The 18,735-nt window shown below is 42.1% G+C and overlaps 1 protein-coding gene across 4 annotated transcripts in view; it reads left to right on the forward strand.

Annotated features, from left to right (window-relative positions):
* Window positions 1-170: 170 nt before the first annotated feature.
* POU2F1 (POU class 2 homeobox 1) overlaps window positions 171-18,735 on the forward strand; it is a 108,752-nt gene continuing 90,187 nt past the window's right edge. For all 4 annotated transcript variants that reach the window (XM_088533245.1, XM_088533255.1, XM_088533260.1 and 1 more), the window contains exon 1: window positions 171-252. In XM_088533245.1, coding sequence (XP_088389371.1) covers window positions 189-252 — 64 coding nt within the window. In that variant the 5' untranslated portion in view covers window positions 171-188. The remainder of the gene's footprint in view (window positions 253-18,735) is intronic.

Genomic DNA, 18,735 nt, shown 5'->3' on the forward strand with positions numbered 1-18,735 from the left:
GGCGAGCGAGGGCGAGCGGAGCGCGCGCAGGCGCAGTGCGCAGCAGCGCCGCGGCGAGCCGGCGGCTGCGCAGTGGCGGCGCGGGGGGGAGGGGGCGGCCGGGCGGCGCGGCGCGGGGGGGGAGGGAGGGAGGGGGAGGGCGCGGGGGAGGGTTTATCGGGCGGCCGATTTTGGTTAAAATATTCAAAATGGCGGACGGAGGAGCAGCGAGTCAAGATGAGAGTTCGGCGGCGGCGGTGGCGGCAGCGGCAGGTAATCATTACTGCATTTTACATATTCATATTCATACTCGCGCGCGCGGCCCCCCCGCCGCCCGCCCGCCCCGCTTAGCATAATTTATTAGTACTCAGGATTATTATAATTAACGGCACAGGAGGGAGCGGGGGGGGAGCGGGGAGGCAGCCGCCCCGCGCGGGGAGCCTCACGCGCGCACACCCGCGCGCTCACGCGCGCACACCCGCACTCGCAGCCGCGCACACACGAGCGCTGCCTCCCTCCCTCCCCGCACCGGGCACCGGGCCGGGCACCGGCACCGGGGCGGCGGCAACGGCGGCGCCGAGGCGGGCGGGGGGGGCGGGCGGGGTGACGGCGCCGGCAGAGGGAGAGCGGGCGCTCGGGCTCGGGGGGGGCAGCGGGCGCCGCCGCGAGCGGGCGCGGGTGGCCGGCGCGGGGCCCGGCCGCGCGGGGGGAGCGCGGCCGCCGAGCGCGAGCCGCTTTACATGTTCGCGGCGGGGGGGCCGCCCCCCGGCGTGCCCGGGGCTGCGGGCGAGGGGCTCCGCTTCGCAGGCGCCCCCGGCCCCGCGCCCGGGTTATTTCCCCGGGGCCTGAGGCCTGCGGGCAGGGGCTGGGTGCGGATGGCCCTCGAGGAGGGGGGGAGGGCGAGAGCGGGGCTCGCTGTTTATTTGAGCCTCCCCGCCGTAAAGGGCACATGAGGGCGCGGGTGTTTTGGGGGGGGCTTGCGGAGACCCTGCGTGCCCCCCTCGGGCGGGAGAGGCGGCCGCCGGCTGCCGGTGCCCCCGACCCCCCCGGCCCGGGCTGTGTGGCCCGGGCGGGCGCCGGGTGCGGGTCCCGCTGCCCTTTCTCTGCCTCCCTCGCTCGCTCGCTCCGTCTCGTCCTCATTTGAATAATGTCTAATTCGGGGAGGTTTATATTATTGAAATGGCCGCCTGGCTTTCCCCGCCTCTCATGTTTAGTAATTCAGACCTTTAATAACAGCCACTCAGAGCCCAACGCCGTGTTTATATTTTACATTCGCCCCATGTGCTTTTGTGGTTCAATATGATTCTTCTTTCTCGCTCTCTTGCTCTCTCTTTTTTTTTTTTCTTTTTTTTCTAAGTTTTCTTGGCAACCCACAGGGCCCTGAGATCAAACCCAGGCTGTGTGAGGAGAGGAGGGGGGAGAGCCAGGCCCTGGCTCCTCTGGCAGGCGCCTAGGCCTCGCTCTCTGCCGCTTGATTTATTTACTAATAACCAAAATGACCCCCCTCATCCCCACTCCACCCCTGCCAGCAAAAACAAAACCCTCCTGGGGCTTGAGCAGCATCAGATCTGCTCATAGATTCTCAAACACTCATGTCTTTTAAATAAGAAGCTTATTTTTAATTTATAGCAACTCAAGACTGTAAAGCTGTGCCTTTCATATCTGTTCTTCAGAGGCTTGGGCATTTTTGGTCCCTTTGTCCTTGATTCTTTTCCTTAAAGGAGAGTTGTTTCTCATTTACGTTTCCTGGTGCTGAGAGCTGTAGAAGACACCCTCAAAATCTAAACAGCTTTTCTCCTGCCTCAGAACACCAGCAGCCTTGAATACATTGAAGATAATCTTATTCACCTTCTTTTTTCTTAGTGTGGATGCAGCCTAACAGTGCTGTGTGTCAGATGCTTTTGTCAGTGCTTGTATCTTTGACCATTCTGAGGGGTTTCTTTTTTCCATTTAGATTTGACTTTCAAGACAGAGGATGCTACATAGGCAGTGCAGGGTCTAGAAAGCGCGATAAGTTTGTGTTTTTTTTTTTTTTTTTTTTTTTTTTTCTTTCCCTTCATGTTTGCATCACAAGTTCACCAGGTGAAAATTGAAATTAATCCCTTTAAATTGTCTCAAGTGATTCTGTTTTAAACCAGATATGGCTACTTAGAAAGAAGATAAATGGACTACTCTGTTAGATAGAGGCGGTATTTTTCTTTAAATCATTTATGCAGGCATGGCTTTCAGATAAAACTGTACATTTTCATTAATGACCATTGTTTTTACCCTGTGGAGAAAAAGGACCTCACAGCAGGGTACTTTTAAAGTAGCTGTGCCAGATTAGCATGTAAACATCTTTGAAGCGTGGCTAGGAAGAGAGTTCGTATACACATGCAGCCAGCATATTTTGTAGCTTGGTTCTAAATTTAATTTGTCGCAAAATACTAGACTGCAGCTGCTGAAAAGCTTTTTGATTTCAGAAATAACAACTTGGATTATTTATCCTTTTTCTTCACCCTTGGTGAAGACAGGCCTTGAATACTGTAAGGAAAGATCTGTAGAAGCGGTAATGAGACTGTTCAGGTGACTGACTGTTTCACAGACCGGCAGCACAAGGCTGGCTGGACAAAAAGCAGTAATATGATTTCATGCCTTAAATAGCATATGTTTTTGCACTCGCTTCACAAGATGTGGTCAAGCCGATGATGTCATTGGCCAGAGGACAAGGTGCAGTTAATTTGATTTATTGACCTGGGGTGAGGTGTAGCACTGAAACCTTCTCATAGGGAAACCATTTATCTGAGGACAATTTCCTTTATAGCAGCAATTTAACCACTGCTGAGACTGTAGATATTTTATCCAGCATGATAAAAATGTACATTGCATCTTGCAAACAAAATTTCACTCTCACTGAACGTTTTAGTAATTTTATAGAATGGATTAGTGGGCAGTGACCTTCTGCAATCATATGGCTGAATTGGGGTTTGCGACCCTGAGTTCAGTTATTTACATGACAAAATAAAAATGTATGTCCCTCCAACAGATATTTGTGTGCCTGTGTTGTAGCTTAAAATTTTCCTGGGGTATCCCACTTGATCCAGATAGAAGAAATGTGTTTTCACCAATGAAGTCCATTGGTGATGTGAGAGAGGCTTCTTTTCGCAAATCCCAGCCTCATTTTCTGGCTAGTACTAGTGCCAGGGTGTTACTCTGCAGTCTTGAGTAAGGACTTCTGTGTCAGTTTCTCACTGGTGGGTGTTTGGTGAATTTTAATCTGTTCTTGGGCCTTCCCTATCAATGTTGGGAGAATAAAATAAATATTTTTGACTCCTGTGGACTTCCTGACTGTGATGAAGAGGGAGGCTCTGTGCTACTGTTCCCCTAGTGCTGTTTAATCGTTACAAGGGGAATATGGTCTGCTATTTTGACTGTTCTTTTGAGTTTTTTCTTTTTATTAGCAAAAAGCAAAAAGCCTTGTCCTCCATATGAAATAGTTCCCCTGCCTGACTGCCTCTGCTGAGTTATCAAGGTGGCTCTGCTGTCTGCTTCCCTCAACTCACTAAAACCTATTTTCCAACCAACAGTTAAATTAATAGGTTAAACTGTCAGTGGTCAGGCTGCTGCATGTAGAGCAGAATGGACATGGTGTGCATCATCGTGGTATCTTCATCACTACAGGAGCTGGAGCCAATTCCGCACTCCCCTGAAGGAAAGAGAAAAGATTTCAGCTTCCCACTCTGTCATTTTAAGAAGAAAAATCTCAGTTTTGCTGTCACGAACATTTTCTTTAAGATTAGACGGCAGTAGTAATTCAAACAAATAAGTGTTATAGTGACTTTCCAATATAGAACATACATAGCTTCCAAATGTTTGATTTACCAATAGTTATGCTGTCTAGAGTTGCCTCAGTTGAGGGAATCAGTGGGGTAAGCTTCAGTTCAGTCTGTCATTAAACCTCTGTAGCACGCATGTATTCCGTGTTAGGAGTCTTTCTGCTGTCTGAAGAGCAGCGTCGTTTCAGCTTCTGCTCTGTCTCTTAATAATGTAAAACTTATGTTCCCTGGAAAATGAGGTTTTGAACAGCATTGTTACTTAAGACATTTTAGGCAAATTCAAGTAGACAATCTTGAATTTAAAGTAGCACATCTTTGCTGATTTTGTTATGTTCCAATTTGCAAGGATGCAAAGAAGCTGGGGGTAAATGTTTTGGCAGTTTTGTCCAGAATGCTTTTTTGGTTGATCTGTCAGCCAATTTTTTTTTTCTGTTAAATAGTGTTAATCTCTTCCGTAGACATGTTGGTTTTCTTGCCTGATTTTCTAGGCAATTTACAACAGTTACTAATTGTCTGTAGCATGCAGTAAGTTTTCATTTGCTTTCCTCAAATTTTGGCTCCTGCTGTGTTAAAGACTTCAAAAATGATTACAGTAGTTCAATATGCACATTTAGCCTGTTAATTCTTGTACTTTTTTGTTTCTCCCTAGCAGTATTTTCTACTCCCCTCAAATTGTTGTGTCCCACAAAACGATCATCTTGCTATTTTATACACTGGCAATTAGGCATCTCAGTTACTTGCACTTGTGGTTTTATTATTTTTATCTTGAGAGAATCAGTGACAGCTCTGGTAAATGACTGTCTTTTATCACATACATATTTTCAATCTCTCTAATAAAGGTGTTGTCAAAAGAGGGGTTTGAACACAATTAAGTATTACATTAATGCCCCAAATTTGATATGGTTGATTTGAGTGCTTAGTATCATGTGCATGAGAGACTGTCTCATGTTGCTGGATAGACTTACAGTGCTGACTGTTTACTACTGCAGAGATTCGCTTCTGCGCTGACAAATTTTCCCTCCCATTTTCCTATTGTGCTGCATTGCAATACAGGACAAGCTAAGTAGGATTTGTTGGGCTATATGACAGACGTGAAGGGAGAACTGGTACATTTAAGGAAAAATGCTGATCTTGGTTAGTGTATATTAAGTAATTACTTGCATTTCACTTGAATCTACATCAAACAATTACCAACCAAGAAAACCATGTTCATATTTTTTTTACTATGCTCCTTTGCTTTAAACTCTTTCAAGTGGGTGAATAAATCCTTATGCTGCTTTGTGCATGCTTATTTTTATTCCTAGAAACAAAACCGATTACTTAAGGTCTCAGTATTATTCCTTTCCCAAGGTTCTGATTTCACAACTGGCTAGCAAATATTTACAACTGTTAATGTTATAATGCTATAATGTTACAGTTATACTACTGAGGTATTATAAATTCTGTACCTCTATAGTGCATTACAAAGCCTCTGCAAAAGGAGTTTCTATAGACTTCTAGCGGCTAATTGAATTAGTTTAAGGTTAATAGACTGCGCAGTTGAGTGATGAAGTGTTACTTTGGTTTGGAGGATTTGCAGGGTTCTAGGCCTGGGTTTGTCACCACTTCTGCCCACGTTGCTGTCTTGGGCTCCATCCATGCAATGGGAACGATAGGGTACGTTTTCTCAGGGGTGCTGCCAGGGTATCATTAGTTCCTATTCCACAGCATTTTGCAAAACGAAAATATTGTGATTCTCCTGCTTTTGCCTATAGTTTTACAAGCTTGTGTTTAGACTTTGCTTAGGATGTTTCGCCGCTGATACTGTTTGTGCTCCCTCGTCAGTGATGGGGGGCCTCATGTTGTAAGGGCTCAGGTTACTGTCAGTTCTAACTACAGTGTGATGTAGGTCTGCTGTAGGGTATGCAGTTCAGTGACAGTTTAAATCAGCCTGAGTCTGCCCTCCTCTCCCTGTGTGTTCCTGCCTCCTGCCCTGGTGCAGATGCTTCCCTGATTCTTTGCTGAACTAGTTCAGGGAATTAAATTGGCAGAAAACAAGCCTCGTCAAAAATAATGAATAGTTTTTGTTGGTGATTTAGCCCTCTATAGTGGCTCACAATGAGATTAGACAAACAGCAGTACCAATCAAGGAAGGTGGCAAGAAGCACACCTGTTGACTCAAGTCTCCTCATAGTTTCCTTCTATCTTGATGGCTTTCCTGTTGCCAGAAACAGAGTCATGCTCTCAGCCATGTGATCCTACCACTTAACTTGGCACCAGGCCTGGCACTCATTGATTTCCTGTATGCTCTAGTTTAACTCACTAATCTGGTGGAAAACTAGTCCTAGATCTTTTTAGATCGTCTGCTTGTGAGTTGAAATTGCCTTGACAGAGGCTTTGACAAGTAGTGCAGCCAACCCTAGAGAGGGGGGAACTGTGTGAGTGAAAGTGGAGGAAGAAGAAAGGAGGAAGAGGATTGAAGCTTCCTCTTCTCAGAAGCAGCAGCAACTATTTTGGTTAGCTTAGTAGTATCATTTCGCTTCGCTTCTGGATGAGCACAAACCACCGCAAAACCACAGTCGGTTGAGCTCGGGGACTCGAGCTGATCAAAAATGGTTCTGGCACAAGGAAAGTGATGGGAATGTGTAGCCATAGGCAAGATGCAGGCCTCCCATCCTAGTAGCAGCTTGGGCAGAGACCACTGACGCTAGTGCCGAAACTGCACTTTGACGGAAGAGCAGTTTACAAACCAACAGGCACTAAAAGTGTGCCTTGGTTTCTGCTGCCACAGGTGTGATTGCATTGATGGCAACCATGGCAGAAATTCTTAACTGCAATTTGTATGTGGACCTTTATTTGGCTCCAGTATTTTGGTTATGTATTGGCCAAAGTACTTAGGAGAGGTTACAGATACTGTTACCTCAGCTAAATTTCTCGGTGATACCTCTGCAAAGCAAACTTCAAAAATAGCGTAAGTGTAGTTGCTACATACCTATAACCATTTAACACGATCAGTCTGAGGGAGATTTACTTTTTCTATAAATTGTGACAGCGTGGCGGAAACCTTTTGCTCATCATTCCCTTTTCCACTTAGAAATCAGATTTCGCTAGTTAAGAGATGAAGTAGCATATAGATACCTTCTTAAGAGGACCATATTTGACACCACAGTGTAGGGTATCATAGAATCATAAAATGCTTAAGGTTGGAAGGGACCTCTAGAGATCATCTAGTCCAACCCCCCTGCCCATGCAGGGTCACCTAGAGCACGTGGCACAGGACTGCGTCCAAGCGGGTTTGGAAGATCTCCAGAGAAGGAGACTCCACAACCTCTCTGGGCAGCCTGTTCCAGGGCTCTGTCACCCTCACTGTTTAAAAAAAAAAAAAAAAAAAAAATCCCAAAGTTCCACAGGAACTTTTGGTGCTTCAGTTTGTGGCCATTACCTCTAGTTCTGAAGGTATGAAGTTTTAGAAAAGAAGATAGCAGCTGAGATACTAAAATAGCAAATACAATCAAAGACTTAACATAAAGGTACAAAAACTTGTTTAATAAAGCTGGAGGATGTTTTCTTTTTTCTTTCTCTCTCTTTTTTTTTTTTTTTTCCCCCCTCTTCAAGACTTCAAGGTGGTTAAGAGGCCATATTTCTTTTTTTCCTTCTTCAGTGAGCTCCTTCCCTATGTGGTCTCTGTCTTTCTGATGATTCAATTTTGTTTGAAAATACCATGAGACTTAGTAATTTGTGCCTGGCCATGCCAGTGTAAAGGAGCAGCTTTATACTACTTGAATATAGCCAAGGGGGTGGAGTATACAGTGAATGAAGGTAAAAATGACTCAGACATTTGATGTCTGTATTTTCTGTATTGCTAGTCATTTCTGTATTGCTAGTTAATATGGTCTATTGAATGAGAAATGTGATATAAATGTCTTCCAGGAATCCCATTGCAAAGATGTCTTTCTGATTGCATTTATTCATAATTCTTTTTTCTTACCTGATGAGCTTTCGTACCTGCAGAGAGATCAGTTACAGTTGAATTTTCAAATGTAGGCTTAAATAGTTGGTTGCATTTCATTATTTTTAAGGCTGCAGAGGTAAGGAATTGCTGGGCGATGCTCCCTCCCTTTTTCTCTGCTTTCCGAGCCCTTGCAGGGATGTTTCCTCCATTGCACCCTCCAGACTGTTCATCTGCACCCATGTACTTTGGGAAGAGGAGCAGGAAGCTCAATCTGGGACAGCATCTCCTGGCTCTGGCTATGCAAGTCAAAGGCCTTTTGCTTCTGACTGTCGTTATGCTTCTGTTAGTTTCCCGTTCCCTGTCTATTTGTACCCATGTGGGCAGACCTACTATCTCATTTCAGTTAAAATTAGCTGGGTACGCAAAGACTGACCTAAACTGCCTGGACTAGCCCAGATAATTTTGACTGAAACGTATGAGTGAGGGTTTGTCTGAGTTGCTTTGTCATCATACCTGAGGGTACGGTTCATGTTACACATAATCCAATTTAAGGGTGGGCTGCTGCCAAAAAGGAGTGGGAACATGTGCAGGAAGAGCATTAGGCTGTCACTTTCTGTGCTTTGTCTGTTTGAATGGAGCCTATGTAAAACTGTGCTAGCTACTGGAAATGATGTGGGATCTGCTGGAAAAAAGGGAGACAGGAGAGGAAGCAGTAACCTTTTATTTGTAACTGTTTCTGAATCAAGGTGTATGGTCTCAGTGTCAGAAGTAGGTGGCTTTCTCCTGATGTGTCTTGTTTGTTTATTGATCTGTGTTGATCTTGCAGTGCACGATGCAAATGACAGTATTTCCAATATCTAAAGTGAAACATGGGATTTACTGATCATTTCTCTTAACCAGACCCAGACCATCATAAGATTATCTTGCTGTGCTGTTTCAGTTGGAATATAGTTACTTTAGACAGCACGTGGCAAGAGAGCTAGCTAAACTTAGGAGCTTGGAAGTGTTTTTCAAGACAGTTGAGAGCTTGCGCTTCTGTGCACCCTCTCCAAGCTCTAGTAGCTTCTGCCTCAGAATCAGTCCCGCTGTCTCACAGGGGAGCTGATCCGAATTGGCTGTTATTCAACTCGTCACTGCAGGTGCAGCATCTCTTGGCTCAGAGCGAGGGTGCCAACGTAAGGAAGATTCCTTTAGCTGCTGGCCTGCACCGCTGGCTTATCGAATTCAGCCAGGCTCTGCTCTAAAAGGCAGCGCTAGGGGAAGCAGCAGTTGTAGGGCTGGTCGGTTTTCATTCAGAGCTCTCAGAAGAGGCATCAAAGGGACAAGTGTAAATTAGAAATTTAAATAGTTTTCAAAGTTGATTGTTGATTTTTTTGCTCAGTTTCACAAAAAGTGTAGATATGTTTCATATATCTGTTTTTAAACTAACCTCTGCTGCTTATATTCTCCACGCTTATACTGTGAATGAAAGACGAAACAGTCTGTTGCGTGTTGTTCTGTACCTCTGGTTCTGGAGTGCACCAAGATGCAGATTTTTGGTATTTGGAAATATAATCAAAGGAACTATAACTGTACTGGCCCTAATTTTACAGTCTTTCCTAGGTGTTTGCTCTTGACTGCTGTTGGAGGGTGGTCAGGTAGATCTTTGCTATGAGCCAGTATGGAGAATTTTTTATTTTCTTCCATCTTTCAGGCAAAAACAAAAACCCATTCTCAGTTATTTCTCAGTCTGTATTGATTTTTACTAGGTCTTGTAGGTCTTTTCCTATTTTCTATCCTTTGGTGCTTATGAGCCCTGTAAAAGTGTTCAAGAAGGATTTTTTTTGTATGCTTTGCCCATTTTCAGCTCTGTGGAAGAATCTGGGGATGTTTGTACCCTTTCCAACTAATTGCTTGTACCCTAAAAGGCAGCTAGAGATATGGAAGCTGCTTTTGCAGCCTTGCCTTGTGAAGGTGAGGGATAGATGAGTGGGTAGTAGTGGGTCAGCCTCTTTTACCCCTTCATGGAAGGGATCTGCAGTTCACTTCCCCAACTCTGTAAAGGTCGCAGAGACTTTCTTACATGCTATAAAACTTTCTATTCTTAGCAGCCATGGAAGTCTGCATAAGCCCGGGGTTTATTTACTATCAAAGCTATTCCTTTTTGTTTTACAATGGGAGCCAATGACATTGTGAAGAATGTAACCTCTTAAGTTATGAGAAGTAAAAATGCCCCATTTCATGGTGATGTGATTTAATTTGTTGTGGCACTTGGTTGCGACATGGTTGTGCCTTATATGGCTCAGTTCTGTGGTGCAGAAAGGACTTGTTCCAAATGTACTAAGGTCTGGCGAAAGCCCAGTGCTGTGAAACTCCCTGTGAATGTGATTTAGGCGTGCCTGGCTTGAGAAACCACTTTGTGATTATTGTTCTGAGTGTGGTAGTTAAAATTAAAGATGGATCCGGGCATGTCTGGTAGCACATTTTAATAGTATCTATAGTAAATGTAACAATTTGTAAACCAGTGATGAAGTTTAAAGGAAACAGCATTGTATTTAAGTACTTATGAACTTGAGTTTTCTGTAATTGTGGATGATGCTCTCTGCAACAGTAGATAGAATTTGGTGTGCATTATGTAAGGTAAGCATAGAGAGCTGGAATAGTTGTGCTGAGTCTTTCATCACCCGGCCTTGGTTTGCTGGGGCAAAGAGGAGGAGTAACAGCTACAGTTTCCCCAGGTTGTGGTGCCTCTAGTCAGATTTGCCACTGTTGTGGGTACTTGGAAATTTTGTACTGGAATCTGCAGATATGCAATGGTTGTTTCTGTTGTAATATTGTAAATGAATTCAAAAGAAAATAGTATGCACAAAAATGTGCCAGCAGTTCTGTCTTTTCATTCCTCATATCTGCAGTTAACATAAACAGAGGTTAGATTTAACAGAAGGACTGTTGGGAAAAACCTATTCCAACAAGTTCATTTTAAACTTGAATAAAGAGCTCACCAAACTGTGGAGACAATCTGTAATTTTCTGTGTGTGTTGGGAGAAGACACATTAGTTTTTAGTTGCTTAAGGCATTGGTTAATCTGTCAGTCTTTCAAAAACAAAATTAACTGCTGGCATAGTTGTATCTTTTCATTATTTATCGAAGGGATGATTTCATATTGTGTGGGCTTGAGCCAAAAGTGCTGTTCTTCCTAATGAGAAAGGGACTGTCATTGACATTTCTGTTGTATGCTTACATTGCACATAGATCTATAAATTGCATAATAGATACCCTTTTAGAAATTTATACACAAATGTAGAGAAATTGAGAAATCTGGGTGCATTTCTGATACATAGCTTGAGTGATTTTTTTTATCATGGAGTGCCTAATATTCTGAGCTTTTATCAACTTGTTTCAGTTTTCTCAGTTTATGATAATTGCTAAATTTGCTATATTTAAATATATATTTGCGTATGCAAGTTATTATCACAACGTGCATCATCTGTTCCCAAGGCGTGTTCATTTGGAAGACACATTCATCTCTACCTTTTAGTGGTGAGAAATTTTTTATCATACTCAACAGCTTTCTTAGAATATGTAGTAAATCATAGTATATTATTTCCTGAGTACGCCTCATGTTATGGAGAGTTAGTTAAAGTAGGGATTTTCATAACACCATCATCCAAGTAGGGGCTATCCTTCTGGGTTATATGAAGTAGTGTTAGGAGAACATTGAAGAGAAGCATACGGGATACAGCTGTCTGGCTGTTATCTCTATCTGAAACTCCTTGTTTTATCATTTGTTTATACTCTATAAGATTTTCTCAACAAGTTAGTGTTAGACAAAGCGAGTGGGGACTCAAGGGGTGGATTAATACTTATGCCCTTTGGTTTTGGGATAATCGGCGCACTTGGTGGCAATTGAGAAAGCCCCAAACAAAGGCATGGGGCCAATGCAGGTCCGTGGTGTTGCCGTTGAATTGGTAGCTAGAACAGTTTCCTTCCTTGGAAGCCTGAAGGAAGCCTCAGGACATCCTGCAAGGGTTTAGGCAGAGAGGCCGATTGCCTGTGGGTGCATGTAAGTCATCATTAGTCCAGCAGTGGTTTATGGATTGTTCTATATGGAACACTGCGGTATCAAATAAATATACTTTACTGTGCCCTGTTTGATAAAATTTGCTCTAGAATAGCTGTTTACATCTGTCTTTTAAGAACGAACATATCTTATGTTCAACATGAAACACCATAGTTGGTATTACTTTTTTTTTATTCAGCAAGTTAGTATGAAGAAGCTAATTTGGGGATGTTACTACTTTTGTGTGTCAATATTAAGTGATTTAGGTTAATAAATAGTTAAGATGGCAACATCAAATGTAGCCTTTGTGCATTTAATGCTTGACCATTAGTCAGGAGCCTAATTTTGAGCTAATAAATGTGTTGTAGTCACTTGCTTAGCTTTTCCTGAGATTTTATTTTTCTCTCATCTGGGGTACAGGCTTGGTAGGTGTTCCTCATGTAAAAGAGGGCCTTCAGAAGAAAAGGGATGAAGCTTTTATTTACAAGGAGACTACTCGTACGCTGTTAGAGCCCTGCAGATTTGATGCATTACACTTAGAGCATGAAAAACAAATGACTGGTGTGTGAAGGCCTTGCTGGGGGAAATCCTTAAACAAAAGGAGTTACAGGCACTAAATGGGGGATATGTTCTGTATCAATTAGTTCTGCTGTGTGAAAGGGCCAGTTTGATACGCATTTTGCTAGCTTATTGAAACAGGAACTGGAAGATGGGGTTTTTTTGTTGGGTTTTTTTGGGGGGGAGTTTTTGCCCTACGTTTCATCGCTAAAGAGGTTGGTTGTATATGACTGCAGTCATACGCGTAGGAGAGGGAGGCATAAATATAAGAATTATTCTGTACTGGAAAAAAAGATGAACACTGCAGAAGAAAAATACCAGTTTTTCAATTAGACCCTTTTTTTATCACATGTCTGTGCTTTGTCAAGCCTCTTTTTATGTGTCTGTGCGTTAAAAAGTCTCACACTGGGGAGAACAAAATGAGAGGTATTGAAAAGGCAATTTACCTAGAGTAATATCTTATTTCCTGTGTGGTTGAAGAGATTTGTGTCTGAATAAGAACATTTCTTTTGTGGCAGCCCAGGTGCTCCCTGATTCTGCAACCGAGGCAGGATTCTGTGCCGAGGCAGACCCGCTCGTCGCCCTGGCAACAGTGATGATGTCATGAAGTCAGGACAGTGACTTCACTGCAGTGGTTTTATTTTTATTTTTATTCTCAGTTGTCCTCAGAGCTTGCTAGCAGGCCAGTGAGCATCTAGGTATGCTCTGCGGACTCTCTTAGTAAATGTAAGAACTGGTTAGTGCTGTTCTCGCTCTGAAATTGCGCCAAATTGCTGCTGACCTTTAAATCCGTGCCTCAAATCTGGGAAACAAATCTTGCGTTTTATCTTGACTGGTGTCATCCATATTCACCTCCAAAGTTTGCTCATCTGTTAGGAGTGAAATGCTTTTTCTCATAAATCTTCTGCTGGTGAAAATCCATGTACTTTAAAACTGATAATGTGAGAGTAGCAGTGGCCTGCAATGCCTTTTCTCCCAGAAGAATTTCTCCAGTTCTCACTTGTCTTTTTCTGACTGCTCCTTTCCTCAAGTAGGTGAAATGTTAGTTCTTAGTCTCACTCCAAAGGTTTGTTGACCTGAAAATTTTACAGGAAGCCTCCTGCTGATCAGGCTGTGGAAATGGTCTGCTCTTTCTTGTTCTCTGAACACTTCCATTTATTACTGAGCAGTGTTCCTCCATTTCACAGGTAGTGGAGCTGGCTGTGTTCAGCTCATACTGCACTGTCCTCTCTTCCCAGCTTCTAAAAGTCAAATGGAAAGCATTTTTTTTTTCCCCAACTTTTTTTTTTTTTTTTTTAAACACATACATCCCCAATAAAAATGTTACTAAAAAAAATCTAGTTCAGCTGTTGTGCATTTCTTTTTCTGACATAATTCACAATTGTGTATCTGTTTAGAGTGGTCTTACTGGCTTAACTTGAAGGTTACCTGAGACTTCTAGATCATCTGACTTTTCACATCATTGGTGACTAATGCTAACTGTGGTAATGTGGTATGCCAGGTATTTTTGTAAGGCCTCAGCAAGGAGAAGGTTGTCTACCCTTGGCTTAGTTTGACAAAAGGTAGTTTCTGTGTACAGATAAGGCCTCATAAATATGCTGAAAGCCTCTACAATAAAAGTAGAAAATGTAGGCTGTGGTGCTTCAGTGTCTTATAGTTCAGTGATCATTTGCATTAAATGATACCAGGCAAACATATATCCACATAGGTGAGATTAGAATTGAACAACCTCTTCACACTTCTCCCTTTCTGAAGGAAGATGGGAATTTTAGAAGTACTTGCTAGCAAAAGGAAGAATGTCATGGAAACCCTGCAAGGAAGATAAAAACATAAAAGAAAAATTAAAGTGGCAGCTCTCCTTCTGCAGAGAAGGAAAAATATGCTTCGTATCCTGTCTTCAGTAGTAAGTATACCATGAAAAATCGAGTTTTGGCATGCTGGAACTGGAATTAAAAATACACAATTGAGACATTTTTGCAATGAACTACCCATGGGGAACAAACTGCAAAACACTCTTGCAAGCACTGTTGCTGACTTATGCTAGCAAAGGCAGTGCTTAGGATTACTATTTTATCTTTAAACAGTGTAAATATGCTATTGCTAGGGTAGCTTATATTAGGGCCTCTAAATGCTCCCTCAACTAACACCCTCCAAGCGCATGGGTGTTGCAAGCTTTTCTGTTTTGCTGTATTACCATTTCGACAGTACCAGCATGATGTGATTGCTGAAGCTTTCAATGTGTAGACTAGGTTTATACGATCCTTGGAATAGCCTTCTGTAAGGCAGGCATTTTCTTTGTTTTGCTTTTCTTTTCCAAACATTAAGCTAGTGGAAGGAATATGTGAAAAAAGTGTTAACTCCGACTCTTAACTTTTCAGTCCCATGCAGATTATATCGTGAGGTTTCCCAGCAGTGTTTGTGTGAATTAGTGTTGAATTCAGAAGTCGTGTTATGGCAGTTGATATCAAGCTGAATGTATATGGAATTGAAAGCTCTGGACTGCAGGTGTCTTGGCAATGAAAGCCTTCTGAAGAATTGAAAGGGAAGTTTTTCAGGATGCTTGGGAAAAATCATTACCACTACAAAATCTCAGTGTGTTTTAAAAAAAAAAAAAAACGCGGGGGGGGGAAACATGGAGGAAAAAAAAACTCACAGAAAGACAGAATATTGAGTTTTAACGTATGAGTCTCTTTTTCTGTCTTTTATTAATAGATGAGCTCTATGGCCTACCTGTAGTATAGATCAGAAAAGAATATGCTGTTTCTTCAAACATATTGGAAAGAATGGGATGAGAGGAACCATAAGCAAAAAAAAAAAGGGGGGGGGGCACAAAAAAGCTATTCTTTTAGAATTATTTCATGAAACAACTCAGTGCTCTTCTAATTCCACTGCTGATGCTCTTAACGAGGATTGATTATGTTCTTGCTCACCAGGACCAAGAAAATAAGCTAATCAGAATTGCAGAATTTTCATTCAACACTGTTGCTTCTACTTCAAAACACAGAAAAAACTAGTACACCAGAAGTCTCTAGTGCCAGTTCAGCACTACACATTTTCCTGATGGACTACAGCTTACCTGGTAAGTTACTACCAGTGCTGCTCTTGCATGAAGAGTGGCTGTCCTAGTGGAATTGTGGTGAAGGAATTTACTCGTGTTTCATTATGTGATGGTAAATAGAGGCCTGAGGTGGTTTGCTAGGAAGACTCATGGTGTTTTGGTACTTGGGCTGCAGCTTTGAAGACTTTTTCTGCAGGTCTTCAGACCTGAAAGGATTTGGGTGAAAAGAGCTAAAACAGTTAAGGAGGTCGCTTTGCAGTGCCGGCTTCACAGCTCAGGGACAAATTTGGTTGCTGTTCAAGACAATTCAGTGTATTTTCTCCAAGATCTGATTGACCCATGTGTATTACTTCTTGGTTGTCCTTCTAGTAATAAATGTAGGATAAGTAACTGGAACAGGTCTTAGGGAGATGCAGTTGCAATGTTTTTTAGCTATCAGAATGTGTGAAAGATGACTTAAGTGAAGAAAGAGAAGACTTGAAGAGCTGCCTGCTACTTAGGAAGGGTTGGAAGCTGGGAGCCTCAAGAAGTTTCAGAGACAGTGCTTGGCAAAAAGCTGAGCTTCTAGCTTTTAAACTTCAACTTGCTCTGATCTGTTGATCTATCGACAGGTTCATCTGTCAAAATTGTGAATATCAAGTGACCTAATGCATCAATTCTTTGCCACTTCTAGTCTGCCTGGAACAGCATCACAGGTAGAGAGACAGGTTTTTATTTGCTTCCTCAACTCCTGTGTATCCTACAATGACCAAAAAAGTAATTTCTCCACATAGTGTGCAAAAGTAACATGGATTTAAAATTTAATATCTTGATATGAGGATTTTTGGAGAATATTCTTTGGCATTAAAAGGCCAAGCTTCCTAAGCATATATTTAAATCCTTGTAGGTGAGTTTTGGAGGACAGATACTGCATTCAAGTCATGAGCAAAACTCCAGGCCCAGGTGCGAATGCCGACGGGCCTGCCTGCCCCGTGCCACGGTGTCAGCCTGGAGCACTACGGGGTGCCAGGCTGAGGTGGCTGCCTCGGCCGGCTGCTGCGCCGCGATTCACATTACCCAGCAGTCTCTCCGCTTGGCTCCCGATTAAATCGGACCCAACTCACGGAAAAAATGCGCTCCTTGAATCTCCATGTGGCTCTCGTAGCCAACTCGATCTATACAATAGGAAATAGGAAAGCCTTCTTTATCTGATTAAACAGCTGACTTCGGCATGAAATCTCCTTTTTTCATATCCACTTGCTGAAAGTGGTGTGACAATAAAAATGATTTTTTTGTTGTTGGGAAAGTAAAAATAAATGGGAAGTTCCTCATTTAATGCATTGCAGCTAAAGTAATCTCTGATGACTAAACTCAAGGAATGTCGATGTGATGCTCCTGATTGTACTTTAGCATGCAGATTTTCAACTCTAATTGCCAGTTTTCATGCTACCTGAGGGCACTTTCATGGTGATCTCAACTATTTTTTTCAGATTGTATTGTTAAATGAATTGAAGATAGTGAAACATGTTTCAGTAGTAATCATAAAACACAGACTTAGAATGATCAGCTTAGAAAATTGCTGTCTATGCTTTAACAATGAAACATTCCTGTTTCTCGCTTTGTGTAAATTTCTGTATATTTTTTTTGAGAGATTGGGGATTCTTTTCCCCCAGTGCCCTGATACTGAGCTTTTCTGCTCTTCTGTTGGCACCCAATTGCTGTTCTATCAAAACAGAAACGCACCATTTGCAAATGAAATGTTGTGTTATGATGCCTATTACTGTGCTGCAGAGCACAATACTTTGTATTGTGCTTAGCACACAAGCTTGCAGGAGCAAAGCTATCCAAATAGCTTGAAGAGAAAGAGAAGGTGAAGGCCTGCTGTAACCCTTAGCCCTTTTGGGATTTTGAAGGCCATTGTGTAAATGGGCTATGAATTAAACTTCTCTTTAAAAACCATCATGCATCTTAAATGCTTTTGCTATTGATATACATGAATGAAATTATATGACTCAAATACATGTATGGCTATCAAGGAAAGAGTTATGATAACACTGAATAGATATGAAAAAAGGATGCCTTTAGCTTGCTTGTGTTTATTTTTTTTGAGTTTTAGGAATGTATTCCTGACTAATTTGAACCTACTGAGATTCTCTGTGTAGTCAGTGTAAGTGACGACTCTTTCATAAGGTCAAATTTGACTCTACCCTGAATAGTGGGTCAGAAGCGCAGCGTTCCTTATGGACTCAGATTCCCATACGTCGTAAGCAGAGGATGCTTAACACTCAAAGTCAACCTATGATTTATATTATTGTAAATGAAAATCAATGGTGATAGCCTTGCATAAGATAGCCCCGTTTAGTCAGGAGAGACGATCCAAATTTTTAAAACAGAGAAACTTCCTGTCTCTGACTGTAGCATTTTAGACAGACACTTTCCTGCTTGTAATTGCAAAGAATAGTTGGAGTGACCACTTATTTAGAGAAAAGCCACGAGCAGGCAAAGAGAAATCATGAGATAAGTGAATGACAAAGCAGTAAGTCCATTTATCTATTAATGCCTCTAAGTAGAAAAGAGCAATTTAAAAAGTACATTGTTCAGGTAGTGTAACCTCTAGATTTTAGGCAGAGATTGTTGTTTCATTTCGCTTCGCAAGTTTGTGATGCTAGTGTTGGCTTCTGCTCCTCAGATGGTATTGATTGAGTAAAAATGAATAGAAAAAGCAAGTTTACAATCATAGACTATACGTATGTAAACTGCAACAATAAGAGGGTGGAGGTAATAAAAGGTAGTGCTGATATGTAGTCAGACTGAAGAGTATCCTTGAAATATTGTCAAAGTAGTTGTCAATAGCCCTTATGTCAGAGATAACATACTTTAGGAAAATGTTTCTGGGCTCTGAGTTGTGGCTTTCACTGAAACCATTTGTAGGGATGGTTTCAGTTCTGAGAGTGTGCAGAGCATCATACTTGTGACAGATGTCTCTATCAAAGAGAAAGGAATTCCCTTTCTTTTCATGTTTTACTAAATGCACAGATGTTGCAATAGTTCTGTTCCTTAATCTAGAGGGGAATTAAAATCTAGAGAGTATTCAACTCAGCTGATGTTTCCATATTTTAATTTGTGTAGTATCCAAAACAGGGAGGCAAGATATTTTAGGAAGAATACGGATTTCTGAAACTTTCAGTTTGGAAGTGCTTGAGAAGCCACGTAAGATTTGCTTTCCTCTTGCATATAAGGAAGAAATCCTGAACACCTCACTGCTTAGTATGTTGTGCCACTAAAGATGCATTTTTCTTTCCTATTGCTTTTATTGAATAGGATGCGCATTTTCTTCTCTATAAATGAACTCAGCAGCGCAATTGAAGAATTGTCA

Source organism: Tinamus guttatus, unplaced genomic scaffold (assembly GCF_059628265.1).
Source record: "Tinamus guttatus ecotype Peru unplaced genomic scaffold, ASM5962826v1 Tinamus_guttatus_pri_ptg000035l, whole genome shotgun sequence".
Taxonomy (NCBI): Eukaryota; Metazoa; Chordata; class Aves; order Tinamiformes; family Tinamidae; genus Tinamus; species Tinamus guttatus.